The sequence below is a fragment of the Akebia trifoliata genome, chromosome 8 (genome assembly GCF_017979445.1).
Source record: "Akebia trifoliata isolate Shusen 1 chromosome 8, ASM1797944v1, whole genome shotgun sequence".
NCBI lineage: Eukaryota > Viridiplantae > Streptophyta > Magnoliopsida > Ranunculales > Lardizabalaceae > Akebia > Akebia trifoliata.
The window spans coordinates 46,730,104-46,746,850 of record NC_141382.1 but is presented as its reverse complement, the minus strand read 5'-3'; the positions used below and the strand labels follow the sequence as shown (position 1 = coordinate 46,746,850).

Here is a 16,747-nt window from a genome sequence, read left to right as displayed (position 1 = left end):
GAAGAAAGTAAAGGATTTTTTAATGTTGATGTGCAACCAACCGTTAATGGTGTGCAACTAGTCGGCCCCTAATTTTTGGGGGTTTGATACAAGGTTTTGAAAACGGTTGGCTATTGAAATCCTATCAAATTCCAAAATTTTAAATTGAAGTTTACAGGTAAGAAATGATATTTAAAAAAAAAAAAAATTCCAAGTTTATAAGGTTTTGGCTAACACGTCCCTGCGACATCAGAACATGTTTTTTGATGCCACAAGGTGAGTTCATCAACTCAACCACCCCTAGTAAGATCTTAAATTTTACTAATTTAGTAAGGCTAGCATTACCCCTTAATCTTTTAATAAAAACACTTTCCTTACTTAATTTTAACTCTTAATGAGAGCCCTTGAGTCTAAATGGATTACCGCATTGACAATCCAACATCATGACCCTCTAAATTTCATGGGAAAATCTAGATAAAGAAAAAAAGAAGCTCAAAAAATAATTTTTTTGGGCATGTTCTAAGGTTTTGAAAATAGACGTCACGAACTTCAACAGCGCTTTGACAAAATATTTTTTAGCTAATTTTCTTGACGAGTCGACAAAATATTATGATGATTAAGTAAATATCAACATCGTGAATATTTTATTCTTTAGTGTCAGGTCTTAATTTACTTATGAAATACGTTTAAATCTCAATTGAAGGTAGCGTACATGAATCCACTCATCTCTGATTTATGTTCTTTCGCAATAATAAATTCGATATCAGTAACATTATAATATATTATATTATATTATAATATATAAAATATTTGTACCGGGATACCTATTGTTAACACAAACACATTTATAATAAAATAATAATAATAATAAAATAATATTATATTATTATTATTATTATTATTATATTATTATTATTAATTATACATGACCCCATTAATAATTCAATAATTTTAAATAAGTCACTATTTTATAAATAATTACATTTAAATCAATTTTATATTTTAATAATAAAAAAATTAAATAATATATTTTTTTCCATACATTTTTCTTTTTCTTCGTTATGTTCGTTACATTAGACCATTTGAATTGTGTATCTTGAATTTTCGAAATTCCTCATCGATTTTTTTTATTGATCAAAATACCCCTTAAATCCTAAACTCTCTTAATAAAATTAATATTATTTGTAACTTATCCTATTAAATTCAGATTTAAGTATGCTGACAGTTTAAACTATATTTTTCAATGCTTTTAAACTTAATGATAATGTTCATTTGACCAATAGAGCTTCATATAATTTTGAGTTTTATTTATTTTGATTAAATATTATAATTTTCCAATTATAATCATGTTAAGGTTACCAAATTGTACATTTTATTTGTCAAATTCTCTTTATAACAAATCCTTATTTTAGATTGAAAATATTACAATTTATTTTTAATATTTTTTTAACTTAATAGGAAAGCATGTAAATATATTTGACTTAATTCCTTGATATACGCATAATTTTTCCTAGCGTTACACACTTCCACTTCAAGAAAGTGAGATATTATTGAAATAACTATAATACAACTAATAATTTTTAGGAGAAATTACTTAAAGGATCCTGGTGAAGGGGTTTATTTCTAAATAATTATTAAGCAATAGTTTGATAGGACATTTAGTAAACCTTTTATTTCTTAACGTTCCCTCGTTATTGGCAAACTCACGGCATTTTTATTTACTGTCAAATTCACCACTTTTTGTTTATTATTGAACTTGATGTTTTTTTATTTAGTGTTGAGTTCGTAATTTTTATTGTCGAACTCACTACTATTTATTGTCGAGTTCACCACTAGTAAAATGCACCCATATTCAATTTTCGAGTTTTTTTTTACTAAAATACATGGAGAGATCGATTAAAAAGTTAAGATAATGATTTGTTTAGATGATTTCAACTCAAAAGAATCATTCTTGAACGTTTTTTACCTAAAAACAAAAAAAAAAAAAAGTGAAAAAAATCATACTTTTTTATATACATCTTCAAAATATTTGAGAAAAACCATTGAAAATAACTTCTTCTTCCATCTTAATTCATTTTCGACTGAATCGAGTCTTTGAAACTTGATTGAGATGCTAAAGTTCTAATTTTTTTTTTTTTTGGATGAGAATAAGGAGTTCGAATAGTTAGGATATTCAATCGTGAGAAATGAGAGAGTTGGGACCTAGGGACGGCTAAGAAATTTTTTTCTTTTACTAAATGGACCATCAAGAGAACACTCAAAACTTGGGGACTATTTAAAGGAAAAGCCACTCAGCCAAGAAATAACGCTAGGAAGCATTCGTGGGTGGATCCATCTAGATGGGAGCGTGAGATTACTATGCTCTTAGCCACCGCCTTTACTAGTTTAGATAGCAATTTCGCCCCAAATTTTACTTATTACGCTTCAATTTTTAAATTTATTTCATCCACATCCCTTCAAACATTACTTTTTTTTTTTTTAATTGGAGTTTAATAAGAAAAACTGGGGTGCCAATAGCAGCTCTATTTACTACCGTCACACCCCGTAGCCTATAAACAAGTTTATGCGATCCTCGCACCTAGTTCTCTGTATCACTCTTCCAAAACCCGCAAAACCCTAGAAATCGCCATTAAAGCTCTTCGAGAACCTCTCTAAAACAGAGCCATAAAGGAAGTTCTACACTTCTGCTATATCGATCCGTTCTAGGGTTTCTCTCTGTTTTTACTTTAAAGGAAGAGAAGATGTGGAACAACAACGTAGTAGGAGGAGGAGGAGCGAGCAGTTCTTCTTCCCAACAAATGTTGCCTCCAGGGACTGGGGGATCTTCGATTCCTCCACCACCAGCGATGCAACCATCTTACAGCATCCCACCCACTCCTGCAGAGGCAGAAGCACTTCTCGAAGAAAAAGCTCGCAAGTGGATGCAACTTAATTCGAAGAGATATGGCGACAAAAGGAAGTTTGGGTTCGTCGAGACACAGAAGGAGGATATGCCCCCTGAGCACGTTCGCAAGATCATTAGGTCTGTGTGTTCTTTAATTTCACTTCAGTTGGAATTAGTTTAATTAACTGAGGTTTTTCCGAGAAGTGTAGAATTTGTAATTTCTGGGTAGAATGATTGAGCTTAGAATAGGGTTTATCTAGAATAATGTTTTGATTTTCATGAAATTTCGAACATTGCGAGACTTCATTTTGGATTACGGAATTTCGTATAATTTCACTTCAGTTGAAATTTTTAATGAAAAATGTTTTTTCTACCTTTCTTTAGTTCAATTAGCTGAGGTTCTTCCGAGAAAGTGTAGATGTTGTAATTTCTGTGTAGGATGATTGAGCTTAGAATAGTGTTTATCTAGAATAAAGTTTAGGGTTTCAATGAAATTTCGAACATTTGCGAGACTTCATTTTGAAGCAGGGAAATTTCGTATAACTGATATTTCAAATTTTCTACTAGTTTTTTTGGGTTAAGTCTTGTGTAATTTTTTCATAGAAGTATTAAAATTTTGAAATGAAATTTGAACCTTGCGAGCAATTTAACTAGTTGGGATGCTGAGAAGAAGATTAATACTTAGAGGTTGTATTGAGTTTGCTGGAAGATCTGGAACCTCTCATGTTTTTCTGACTTTACCAACTTTTACTGATTTTTCCAAAGTTTTTCTTTTCTGAATTATTCCCGAACCGTGACTTTGTTAATTTGTAGAACTTGTATTGAACACGGAGGAGGGTGGAGGTGACCATCCAGGTACAAAGAAGGACCCAAATACAATTGAGGACTAACTCTTGGAAATTATTTTGGATTTAATCTTTTTCTTTTTGACAGACAAACAACTTTATTAAGAAATGTGGTTGAGATGACCAACAAGGATTTAATTGACGTTCTAATGGATAATTTTTACAGAGACCATGGAGACATGTCCTCAAAGAAATATCGTCACGATAAACGTGTTTATCTTGGAGCCCTTAAATTCATTCCACATGCAGTGTACAAGCTTCTCGAGAACATGCCAATGCCTTGGGAACAAGTATGGACTTGCTCTCTCTCTTAATCTTATATTTTCAAAATGTGTTTCACTTGATTTACCTGTGAGAGTTCATAAACTTCTGTAATTTAAGTTTTCATATGGGATTCTTGTGGTTTTAGGTTCGAGATGTGAAGATTTTATATCACATCACTGGAGCAATTACATTTGTTAACGAAATACCATGGGTTGTTGAACCTATATATTTGGCACAGGTATACCCATCTCTCTCTTTCTCTCATCCTTTTTTTATTTTATTTTGTTGGAGGCCAAAAGAATAAAACCATAAAAGTTTGAGATGCTGTCCTGGTAATTGTTTCTGAAACATGATGTTGCAAGAACACCCTGTTAGAGGAACCAATCAGGCTGGGAATCTATTTCTATGTGGCTGTGTTCTTAATCTTTTTTTTTTTGGTGGATCTAATTGTTGTTTCTATTTGTGATTATGGGTTTTATTTTTATAAATATCTGCAGTGGGGTTCTATGTGGATCATGATGCGAAGGGAGAAAAGGGATCGTCGACACTTCAAGAGAATGCGATTTCCTCCTTTTGATGACGAGGAACCTCCATTAGACTATGCAGACAATCTATTAGATGTCGATCCTCTAGAGCCAATACAGCTAGAAATGGATGAAGAGGAAGATTCTGCTGTATATACATGGTTTTATGACCATAAGCCTCTTGTGAAAACGAAGCTTATTAATGGTCCTAGTTATAGAAGATGGCATCTGTCTCTTCCGATAATGGCAACTCTTCATCGGCTCGCAGGGCAGCTCCTTTCTGATTTGATCGATCGCAACTATTTCTACTTATTTGATATGGAGTCGTTCTTCACGGCTAAAGCATTGAACATGTGTATTCCTGGTAACTTTTTTTTTGCTTCTACTTAACTTCAATTCTATGCTTATATCAAGAAATAAAACATCTAGCGTTCTTTACCATAACATTTTTAGCTAAAGTTATGTTGCATGTATGCTTCTGAAAGACTTAAGCACCCATGTCGAACATGGCTTCCCCCCCCCAACTACTCCATAGACTTTGGAGTTATATAAAAAAAATTTACTTTGTTACACTTCATCTAAATATTTTTCAGAATCCACAAACCCTAATTTCCCGGGTTCATCAAATTTGGCGCTCTATAACAAGATCAGATTTTTATGCACATATTAATGCAACATAGGCTTAGAATAGTTTATGGCAATCATATTATAGCTTGTGATTTTGAACTTCATTTCCTTTATGTCCTTCATTTTATTTTTGATAGATAGTCATGATTCATGATTAAATTGTTGGCTCCTACCTCTTAAGGCATTGCCCCATGTTGAACCTCAACCTGTGACTACATTTCTAATCATCAGAGCCATTGGACTGTAAATTTAGTGTAAATTTATAATTCATTGCTTCGTCCCAATCTATCTCCTTCCCGAAAATCACCAGTTGTCGATCCTCTTGGTGCTTCCTTTCAGCTCTCTTATTCCTATTCCAAGGCTGGCACCTGAATGATTGCCTTGTGTTGGGATTTATGGTTGGTGTGGAACAACAGGATCTTTGAAGGGAAGGAGCACCCATTGCAAGAGGTGCTTTTATCCAGTATGGTGCTCATGTTTTCTTGGAGTCTGATTCGTAAGGAATTCAGAGGCATGTTCTTTGGGGTTTTTTTTTTTTTTTTTTTTTAAGGGGACCTTTGTTTGTCATTTTTGTGGTAGCTTGTTTTTGGTGTTTTTGCTATTTTCTTACTGTATTGTTGGGTAGCTGTCTCGGCTGCCTAGCTCTCTTTTTTCTTACTAAAATCTTTTGCCTATAAAAAAAAAACGAAATTATTGCAATCAGGCGAGTTAGAAACATAGATATTGAAATCTAAGGTACATATAGGATAGACTGTAATGATGCCCTACAAATGATTAACCAATACCTACAACAGGCAAGGGAGTGGAAACGTGGAGTACCTTGGAGATCCGGTACATCGAAATTTCATTTAATTGAATTATCACTGTTATTAATCATTTCATCCTATGAACTTCCATTTGGACTGTAAATCTGTAGGCCATATTTCTGAAAGTCCAAAAAAATTGTAGTAGACTTGCTGGCCTCTTCATCCTTTTGGATTGAGATTTTATTAGCATACCTCCTAGTGCTGTTGGTAGACCGACTCATATACATGATGGGGATCTTTGATTTTCTTTACCATAGATGCTGCATTGCAAATTTTGGTACACTGGACACGCTTCAGTGGTTTACCTCACTGAAACCGAGTTCATCTCACCTTTATTGATCTATTGCAGGAGGTCCCAAGTTCGAACCTTTGTATCGTGACATGGAGAAAGGGGATGAGGACTGGAATGAATTCAATGACATAAACAAACTCATCATCCGCTCACCCCTCAGGACGGAATACAGAATTGCGTTTCCCCATCTTTACAACAATAGACCCAGGAAAGTAAGGCTTTGTATATATCATACCCCAATGATAATGTACATCAAAACTGAGGATCCTGATTTACCAGCCTTTTATTATGATCCTTTGATCCATCCCATAGTCTCCGCCAACAAGGATCGTCATGAGAAGAAACTTATTGAAGAAGATGATGAAGAATTTAATCTACCAGAAGGGGTGGAACCTTTGCTGCACAACACTCAACTTTATACTGATACCACAGCTGCAGGTGTCTCATTGTTGTTTGCCCCACGGCCATTCAACATGAGATCTGGACGGACGCGACGAGCTGAAGATATACCTCTCGTGTCAGAGTGGTACAAGGAGCACTGGTATGCTTCACTTTCTATTTTCCTGCAAGCCAAGTGTTTTTCCTCACTTTCATGTTTCATGTTTGTATTTTTTTTTTAAAATTTCTTTTTCAACTTGTCTTCCACTTGCAGCCCTCCTTCATATCCAGTTAAAGTCCGTGTCAGCTACCAGAAACTACTGAAATGCTTTGTGTTAAATGAGCTGCATCACAGACCACCCAAGGCTCAGAAAAAGAAGCACTTGTTCCGGTCTCTTCAAGCTACTAAGTTTTTCCAAACTACTGAGCTGGATTGGGCTGAAGCTGGTCTTCAAGTTTGTAAGCAAGGGTACAACATGCTGAATCTATTGATTCATAGAAAAAATCTGAATTATCTTCATCTTGACTACAATTTTAATCTTAAGCCCGTGAAGACTCTTACTACGAAGGAGCGCAAGAAGTCACGGTTTGGTAATGCTTTCCATCTATGTCGTGAAATACTCCGATTGACTAAGCTTGTCGTGGATGCCAATATCCAGTTTCGCTTGGGAAATGTGGATGCATTCCAATTGGCAGATGGTTTGCAGTACACATTTTCTCATGTTGGCCAGTTGACTGGTATGTACCGGTACAAGTATAGATTGATGCGGCAGATTAGAATGTGCAAGGACTTGAAGCATTTGATTTATTACCGCTTTAATACTGGACCCGTTGGTAAGGGACCTGGGTGTGGTTTTTGGGCACCAATGTGGAGGGTGTGGCTATTCTTCCTTCGTGGGATCGTGCCTCTATTGGAAAGGTGGTTGGGGAATTTACTAGCACGACAATTTGAGGGGCGCCATTCAAAAGGAGTTGCCAAGACTGTTACTAAGCAACGTGTAGAAAGCCATTTTGACTTGGAACTTCGTGCTGCTGTTATGCATGATGTGCTGGATGCAATGCCAGGTAATTCCACTAAAGAGCCAACACTGTTTTGTGGTGCATTGCATGCCAGTAGTTTTTTTTGGGGGGAGTTTGAGTTTCTAATATCTGCTTTGCCACACCTTTAACAATCAAGCATTCCATTGCAGAGGGCATTAAGCAGAACAAGGCCAGGACAATCTTGCAGCACCTTAGTGAAGCATGGCGCTGTTGGAAAGCAAACATCCCTTGGAAGGTATGATTATATAAGACAGATGCTTTAGTTGCTCCACGATTCTTGTCCATCTTTTTTCTCTAATGGTAAGTATTTTTATGAATTCTCAGGTTCCTGGTCTGCCAGTTCCCATTGAGAACATGATTCTTCGTTATGTCAAGTCAAAAGCGGATTGGTGGACAAATGTTGCTCATTATAATCGTGAACGTATAAGAAGGGGTGCAACAGTTGATAAGACTGTTTGTCGGAAGAATTTAGGAAGATTGACTCGCTTGTGGTTAAAAGCAGAACAGGTTATATATATTTTCACTCTGTTCAATTTTTTTTTTCTTTTCTTGGGTTAATTTCCTCTGCACTAAGAGTTCTTTGTGGAAGGTCATCGTCCGGGGCACTCTATTTTTTAAAAATTGTTTTGCTTCCTTAAAAGGTGCTTTTTTTTTTTTGCTTATTCCTTGCTTGTTTCTTTCAGGAGCGGCAACACAATTATTTGAAAGATGGTCCATATGTCACACCAGAAGAAGCAGTGGCTATTTACACCACCACTGTGCATTGGCTGGAGTCAAGGAAGTTTTCCCCAATCCCATTCCCCCCATTGTCCTACAAGCATGATACAAAGCTTCTTATTCTTGCACTTGAGAGGCTCAAGGAATCTTATAGTGTAGCAGTGAGATTAAACCAGCTACAGAGGGAGGAGTTGGGTCTCATTGAACAAGCCTATGACAATCCACATGAGGCATTATCACGGATAAAACGTCATCTGCTTACACAACGTGCCTTCAAAGAGGTATGTTCTTTTTGAAATTTCAAAATTGACTTTTGAGCTTTGAAATTCTAATATGCTTAGTGACATGTTTAATTTGCAACGGTTCTGTGGCAGGTTGGGATTGAGTTCATGGATCTATATAGTTATCTGATTCCTGTGTATGAGATTGAACCTCTTGAGAAAATCACCGATGCTTATCTTGATCAGTATCTGTGGTATGAAGGCGACAAACGCCATCTTTTCCCCAATTGGATTAAGCCTGCTGATTCTGAGCCACCTCCCCTTTTAGTCTATAAATGGTGTCAAGGTATCAACAATTTACAAGGTATATGGGACACAAGTGATGGGCAGTGTGTTGTGATGCTTCAAACGAAGTTTGAGAAGTTCTTTGAAAAGATTGACCTGACAATGTTAAACAGGTAAATCTTTCATCAGTTTATCATGTCGAATATAATGATCACAAGCTTCATTGTTTTAAATGTTTCTAATATCTGCTATACTTTTACAGGCTTCTGCGTTTGGTTCTTGATCACAACATTGCTGATTATGTTACTGCTAAAAACAATGTGGTGCTGTCCTACAAGGACATGAGTCATACAAACTCATATGGACTTATCCGTGGTCTTCAGTTTGCTTCGTTTGTTGTCCAGTATTATGGACTTGTTTTGGATCTGTTACTACTTGGTTTGACTCGAGCAAGTGAAATTGCTGGTCCTCCTCAGATGCCGAACGAGTTCATTACCTACTGGGACACAAAAGTTGAAACAAGACACCCAATTCGGTTGTATTCTAGGTACATAGATAGGGTGCACATATTGTTCCGCTTTACTCATGAAGAGGCACGGGACCTTATTCAGCGTTATCTTACGGAACATCCTGATCCAAACAATGAAAATATGGTGGGATATAACAATAAGAAGTGCTGGCCAAGAGATGCAAGGATGAGGCTCATGAAACATGATGGTAATCTTTTCTTTATATGTTATTTTTCATAATTTAATTCAAGTGTCTTTCATGAGTTGTAGTTGGTTTTTCAAGTGTCTTTTTATGAATTTTAGTTAATATTGGTTTCTGTTGCTCTTGTGTAGTCAATCTTGGGAGAAGTGTTTTCTGGGATATGAAGAATCGACTTCCTCGAAGTATCACAACATTGGAGTGGGAGAATAGCTTTGTTTCTGTTTACAGCAAGGACAATCCAAACTTGCTTTTCAGCATGTATGGCATATTTTTGTACACTGATTTCTTAGATTATTATCTCATTCTCTTTAAGCATCGTCATCATCATCATTATCTTCTACACCTTATTGAAGTATTGGGCTCGTATCTTAAATCTGTATTTTTTAAATCAGTACAAAGATTTTATTGCGAGCTCTTCATTTGAACTTATACAAGCTTGTACCATCATAATTTGTGAACTAGACTTGCATTAATTACTATGTTCTGTTGAGCAGGTAAACACATCCAGATTACCAGGCCTATAAGCTTTGCATGAACACTAAACTGATGAGAATGAGAACATGCTGATTTAGAGAGAGCTAACTAGTTAAAACTTAGTTGACATTTTAGATGTATTTTAGTTTTTTTTTTTTCATATGCCATAACTTGCTTCAGCCAGGTTCCCAGAAAAATTTAAGCATCAAAACTGAAGTACTAAAGGTTTATTTCACTTCTATGGAACTATCCAGACCTTCTAAATTTCTCCCTTTTTGTTCTTAACTTCCATAGTTTTGTTTTGGATTTTCCACTCATCTTTGTTACAGATTATCTATATGTAAGAAGAGGACTACTCTTAAGGCATTGCAACATCGGACACCATGTCACCTTGTACTCGCCTGACCAGTGAAATTTCTGATAAAAATATTTGTATTTAGTTATTATTTATGTATTCTTTATAGAGTCGTGCTGGAGTGACCTCAAGATTGGACCTCGTATCGCACATCTTGACGTGAAAGTGGATAGGAACCATGGATGCTTTTTCACTCGTATCTCGGGTAAAAACATCTATGGTTCCCCTACACTTTCACGTCAGGGTGTGCGATTTGAGGTCCAATCTTGAGGTCACTTCAGCATTTTTCTTCTTTATGTAGTTTTATTGTATACCAGCTTATCAAAAGGCATTCTTTTTATATTGTATTCTTAACATGAAATAAAGTATTCTAAATTCTCTCTCTAATTATGAATAAACTGTTCTGTTGTGCTGGCATATCAGTTTGTAAGTTCAGCATGTCTGACGCTTCATATCAGTGTCGGTCATCTTCACTCATGTCCGTGTCCTCTTTAGCTTTCTATGGAGTCAGTTTGCATTTGTAGTTCTGCTCCGGCTGTTACATGATTAATAAATTTACTATGGCCATCTAGGTCTGGGTTTGAAGTTCGCATATTGCCCAAGATAAGGATGACTCAAGAGGCATTCAGCAATACAAAAGATGGAGTTTGGAACTTGCAGAATGAGCAGACCAAAGAGCGAACTGCGGTGGCCTTCTTACGGGTTGATGATGAACACATGAAGGTGTTTGAGAATCGTGTAAGGCAGATTCTTATGTCTTCAGGATCGACAACATTTACAAAGATTGTCAACAAATGGAATACAGCTCTTATAGGTATTCTTTCTTCCTTTTTACACTCGCTGTCTCCCTAAAAAAAGAAACGTACACACACACACCCCAAAAAAAAAAAAAAAAAAAAAATTAAGAACAAGAAATCCCATACAGTTTCTATATTGGAGTTCCATGTTTATATTTACACTGTCCTCGTCTAGTGATATCACATGTGCTGAATACTTGTGGTTGCCCTGTTGACAGGCCTTATGACATATTTTCGTGAAGCAACTGTTCATACCCAGGAATTGTTAGATTTGCTGGTAAAATGTGAAAATAAAATTCAAACCCGTATTAAGATCGGATTAAATTCAAAGATGCCTAGCAGGTAAAACTTGTTTTCTAAAACCCACTTATTTCAGTTAAAGCCCCTGGTCACACATTATGGTTCTAAATCATGTCCTGCTATGTAGATTCCCACCTGTCATATTTTACACTCCCAAGGAAATTGGAGGACTTGGCATGCTGTCAATGGGTCACATATTGATTCCACAAAGTGACCTCAGATACAGCCAACAGACAGATGTTGGAGTGACCCATTTTAGGAGTGGCATGAGTCATGAAGAGGACCAGCTTATTCCAAATCTTTATCGCTACATACAGGTATGACTTTGAATCTTCTTGTTTTTTTTTATTTTATAAATGTGCATGTTGTGTCTCAGTATATGTAACTTCCGTATTATAATCCTCTTTTTGGTTTCCTGATAGCCATGGGAGAGTGAGTTCGTAGATTCCCAGCGTGTTTGGGCAGAGTATGCATTGAAGAGGCAAGAAGCTCAATCACAAAACAGGCGCTTAACACTTGAGGATCTTGAGGTGAGGTTTCTCCAATGTTAAGAATTTGTTGCTGTTGTTAAAACTTGATCGAGTGTGTGCTGTGTGTGATCATGATAATTGTTACTCAGGGAAGGGGTACTTTCAGTTGTTTTAGTGGGAATCTTGTCATAAATAGCCTTTTCAGAGGATATGAGGGTGCGATCCGCATGCACATTAGAGTTTTGCTGGCCTAGTGGGATTCATTTTACATAATAATTCCGTATGATAATAGCAATATGTTCAACCTTTTAATGTACACTAGTGATTATGATGAGATCTTTGATGTTACTATATGCATGAAGAAATGCTGCGAAGGTTCTAATGATATTCTCACACTTACAGGATTCTTGGGATAGGGGGATACCTCGAATCAACACTTTGTTCCAAAAGGACAGGCACACACTGGCATATGACAAAGGGTGGAGAGTACGAACTGATTTTAAGCAGTACCAAGTTCTAAAACAGAATCCGTTTTGGTGGACCCACCAGCGGCATGATGGAAAATTGTGGAACTTGAACAACTACCGAACTGATGTCATCCAAGCACTTGGAGGTGTGGAGGGAATTCTTGAGCATACCTTGTTTAAAGGAACATAGTAAGTTTTTTGGCATTTAAATTAGTAAATATAGTGGTACTTTTTTTTAAAAAACAAAACTGAATTTTGAGGCTTGTGGAAGGAATAGATATGTTAGGTAGATACTATGTTCAAAGATAATAAATGTTTTATGCATATCAGTTCCTCCTCATAGAGGAGCTGCTCTAGTGAGTCCCGCACAGAGCATTTGCCTTCAGTCTTTGACCATGTTTACCTATGAGAGTGTAATGAAGTGTCTCACTGACAACATTATGTAGCCCTTAGAAAGGATAGTCTTCCATGATCAACTGAACTATTTGGAATCTTAATCTGACATTCTGGACAATGGAGTTGTACACCTATCAATTAAATACCAATTTTATAGAAGTCGGATGTTTTCTATCATCCATCAATAAGACTATGGTCTTAATGTGGAATATATAATTCCTTTGATCATGCAACTGAATCTTCTCTTGACATTTCAGCTTTCCGACATGGGAAGGTCTTTTCTGGGAGAAGGCTTCTGGTTTCGAGGAGTCCATGAAGTACAAGAAGTTGACTAATGCACAAAGATCGGGGCTCAACCAAATCCCTAATCGTAGATTTACGCTTTGGTGGTCCCCTACTATAAATCGTGCTAACGTTTACGTGGGCTTCCAAGTTCAGTTAGACCTTACAGGAATATTCATGCATGGGAAGATCCCGACCTTGAAGATATCTTTGATTCAGATATTCCGTGCTCATTTGTGGCAAAAGGTACACGAGAGTGTGGTCATGGATCTCTGCCAAGTTTTGGATCAAGAGCTAGATGCATTAGAAATCGAGACAGTGCAGAAAGAGACTATACACCCAAGGAAGAGTTACAAGATGAACAGCTCCTGCGCTGACATTCTTCTCTTTGCTGCCCATAGATGGCCTATGTCGAAACCTAGTCTTGTTGCAGAATCGAAGGATGTGTTTGACCAGAAAGCAAGCAATAAATACTGGATTGATGTGCAGCTCCGCTGGGGTGACTATGATTCTCATGATATCGAGCGTTATACTCGAGCAAAGTTCATGGATTATACAACAGACAACATGTCCATCTATCCATCACCAACTGGTATGCCTTCTTTGGATGACTTTCAAATTTTGACATCCTTCTCATCTTTATTTCACTCATGAATGCCTTTTTTGGGGGTACAGGGGTGATGATTGGGATTGATCTAGCATACAACTTGCATTCTGCGTTTGGTAACTGGTTTCCTGGGTCGAAGCCGCTGCTGGCACAAGCAATGAATAAGATCATGAAGGTAGCTTAAATTTTGACTCCTGATTCGTAGTGAATTAATGTTTATAACAATAAATATCTAACAACTATTAGAGAGAGATCCTAACTGGCGGTTTCATATGCATATGCAGTCAAATCCAGCTTTGTATGTTCTCAGGGAGCGTATAAGAAAAGGTTTACAGTTGTATTCTTCAGAGCCCACAGAACCATATCTTTCTTCTCAAAACTATGGGGAAATTTTCAGCAATCAAATAATATGGTTTGTTGATGACACAAATGTGTATCGTGTTACAATCCATAAAACCTTTGAAGGAAATCTCACAACAAAGCCCATCAATGGTGCCATCTTTATATTCAATCCAAGAACTGGGCAACTGTTTCTAAAGGTTTGCTTTTATTATATTTTATTTTTATTATTATTAAACTTAATTTTCGGCGCCACTCTTGAATCTCATTGACCAAGAAAAAAAATCATGATTTTATTTGCAGATCATTCACACTAGCGTGTGGGCGGGCCAAAAGCGTCTTGGTCAGCTTGCTAAGTGGAAAACGGCAGAAGAAGTAGCTGCTCTGGTGCGGTCCTTGCCTGTTGAAGAGCAACCAAAGCAAATCATTGTTACTCGTAAAGGAATGCTCGACCCTTTAGAAGTTCACTTGCTTGATTTCCCCAACATAGTTATCAAGGGAAGTGAGCTGCAGTTGCCATTCCAGGCTTGCTTGAAGATTGAGAAATTTGGTGATTTGATTCTGAAGGCTACAGAGCCGCAAATGCTTTTGTTCAACCTTTATGATGATTGGTTAAAGAGTATCTCGTCTTACACTGCGTTTTCACGTTTGATTTTGATCTTGCGTGCACTCCACGTGAACAATGAGAAGGCAAAAATGTTACTAAAGCCTGATAAGACGATCGTTACTGAACCACACCACATTTGGCCATCTCTCACAGATGATCAGTGGATGAAGGTTAGGTTCATACTCACATTATGCATTTGTATATATGTTTAGATATCCATGTATGTCATGATATTGCCCCAAAGGTTGATAAGATCTTCTATGCAGGTTGAGGTTGCTTTGAGGGATCTTATACTCTCTGATTATGCTAAGAAGAATAATGTGAACACGTCAGCTCTAACCCAGTCCGAGATTCGTGATATAATACTTGGAGCTGAGATTACTCCACCGTCACAACAGAGACAACAGATAGCAGAGATTGAAAAACAGGTTACATGTTTGCTTTTGTTGATAGAAATGAAGTTTATGTTTTTTTTTTGACAAGTGATTTTATTGATGAAATGAAGTTTGTGTTTGTTTTTCCTCTTGTTTTTGATATTTTAGAGTTGTTCTGAACCTGATTTTCCATTGAAAATTTTTCTGCAGGCAAAAGAAGCAAGCCAGCTGACAGCAGTCACAACTAGGACAACAAATGTGCACGGTGATGAGCTCATTGTCACAACCACAAGTCCCTATGAACAAGCAGCATTTGGGTCTAAAACTGATTGGCGTGTGAGAGCAATCTCAGCTACAAACCTTTATCTCCGAGTCAATCACATTTATGTCAACTCAGAGGACATTAAGGTACTGATTTGATATTTAGTTTTTATGAAATTTGATTGTTGATAATTACTGATCTTGGAGTACGATACCTGTGAACAGGAGACGGGTTTCACTTACATCATGCCCAAAAACATTTTGAAGAAATTTATCTGCATAGCAGATTTGCGGACCCAGATTTCCGGGTATCTCTATGGAATAAGCCCCCCAGACAACCCTCAAGTTAAGGAAATCCGCTGTATTGCCATGCCACCACAGTGGGGGACTCACCAACAAGTCCATCTTCCATCAGCTCTTCCTGAGCACGACTTCTTAAATGATCTTGAGCCATTGGGATGGATGCACACACAACCAAATGAGCTTCCTCAGCTTTCACCACAGGTCCTTTCCTCTCTCACAGACCCGTGTGCTTATTATTTTACTTCCTGTGGTTTCCGTTTATCTATCAACGAATGATTTGATCACTAAATTCTCAAATATCTTTTGCAGGATCTGACTGCCCATGCCCGGATTCTAGAGAACACTAAACAGTGGGATGGAGAGAAGTGCATCATTCTGACTTGCAGTTTTACTCCGGGTTCCTGCTCGTTAACTGCATATAAGCTCACGCCAACTGGATATGAGTGGGGACGTGTCAACAAGGACACAGGAAGCAATCCACACGGTTACCTTCCAACTCATTATGAGAAGGTTCAGATGCTCCTCAGTGACCGCTTCCTAGGATTCTACATGGTATCAATGACGAAAACCCTCTTTGCAAGCACTAATTGTCAATATTCTAACATTTACGATCCTTGCACTGATTCTTGATCTCTTTTCTCAGGTTCCCGATAATGGTCCATGGAATTACAACTTCATGGGGGTAAAACATACAGTGAGCATGAAGTATGGGATCAAGCTTGGGACACCTCGAGAATACTATAACGAGGATCATAGGCCGACACATTTTCTGGAGTTCAGTAACTTGGAGGAGGGTGAGGCAGCTGAGGGAGACCGGGAAGATACATTTACTTAAGAGTGGAGATGCTCCTAGGATTGGATACGTATCAAACATTATTCTAACCCCCTGCCTTTCACAGAAAAAAAAGAAGTTAAATGTCCTGTGGTGATGGCAATGAAATGCAGCAAAACGCTTCTCCTGTTGTAATATAGGCAGCAAAACGTTTCTTCTGTTGTAATGATGTAGTTCCTGATCACATACTGCACGCGACTTATAATTTTTTTCTAATGGAAATGTTGATATTGCAAGAGTAGCTGATCTGAATATTCACAGTTTAAATGCTTGATGTGTCGTAAAATAAAGATAACAAGAAACAAAAAA

The 16,747-nt window shown here is 37.1% G+C and overlaps 1 protein-coding gene across 1 annotated transcript; it reads left to right on the top strand.

Moving 5' to 3' along the window:
• The first annotated feature begins 2,552 nt into the window (after window positions 1-2,552).
• Window positions 2,553-16,679, top strand: SUS2 (Pre-mRNA-processing-splicing factor). The gene is made up of 26 exons (XM_086452786.1): window positions 2,553-3,001; window positions 3,875-3,998; window positions 4,118-4,210; window positions 4,470-4,860; window positions 6,279-6,762; window positions 6,874-7,664; window positions 7,790-7,875; window positions 7,965-8,147; window positions 8,324-8,638; window positions 8,732-9,036; window positions 9,126-9,580; window positions 9,706-9,832; window positions 10,976-11,217; window positions 11,419-11,542; window positions 11,628-11,817; window positions 11,923-12,030; window positions 12,373-12,626; window positions 13,091-13,707; window positions 13,791-13,897; window positions 14,007-14,261; window positions 14,365-14,838; window positions 14,935-15,096; window positions 15,253-15,450; window positions 15,529-15,807; window positions 15,916-16,158; window positions 16,250-16,679. The coding sequence occupies exons 1-26, from the start codon at window positions 2,721-2,723 to the stop codon at window positions 16,439-16,441; spliced, it is 7,080 nt and encodes a 2,359-aa protein (XP_086308912.1). The 5' UTR covers window positions 2,553-2,720; the 3' UTR covers window positions 16,442-16,679.
• The last annotated feature ends 68 nt before the right edge of the window (window positions 16,680-16,747 follow it).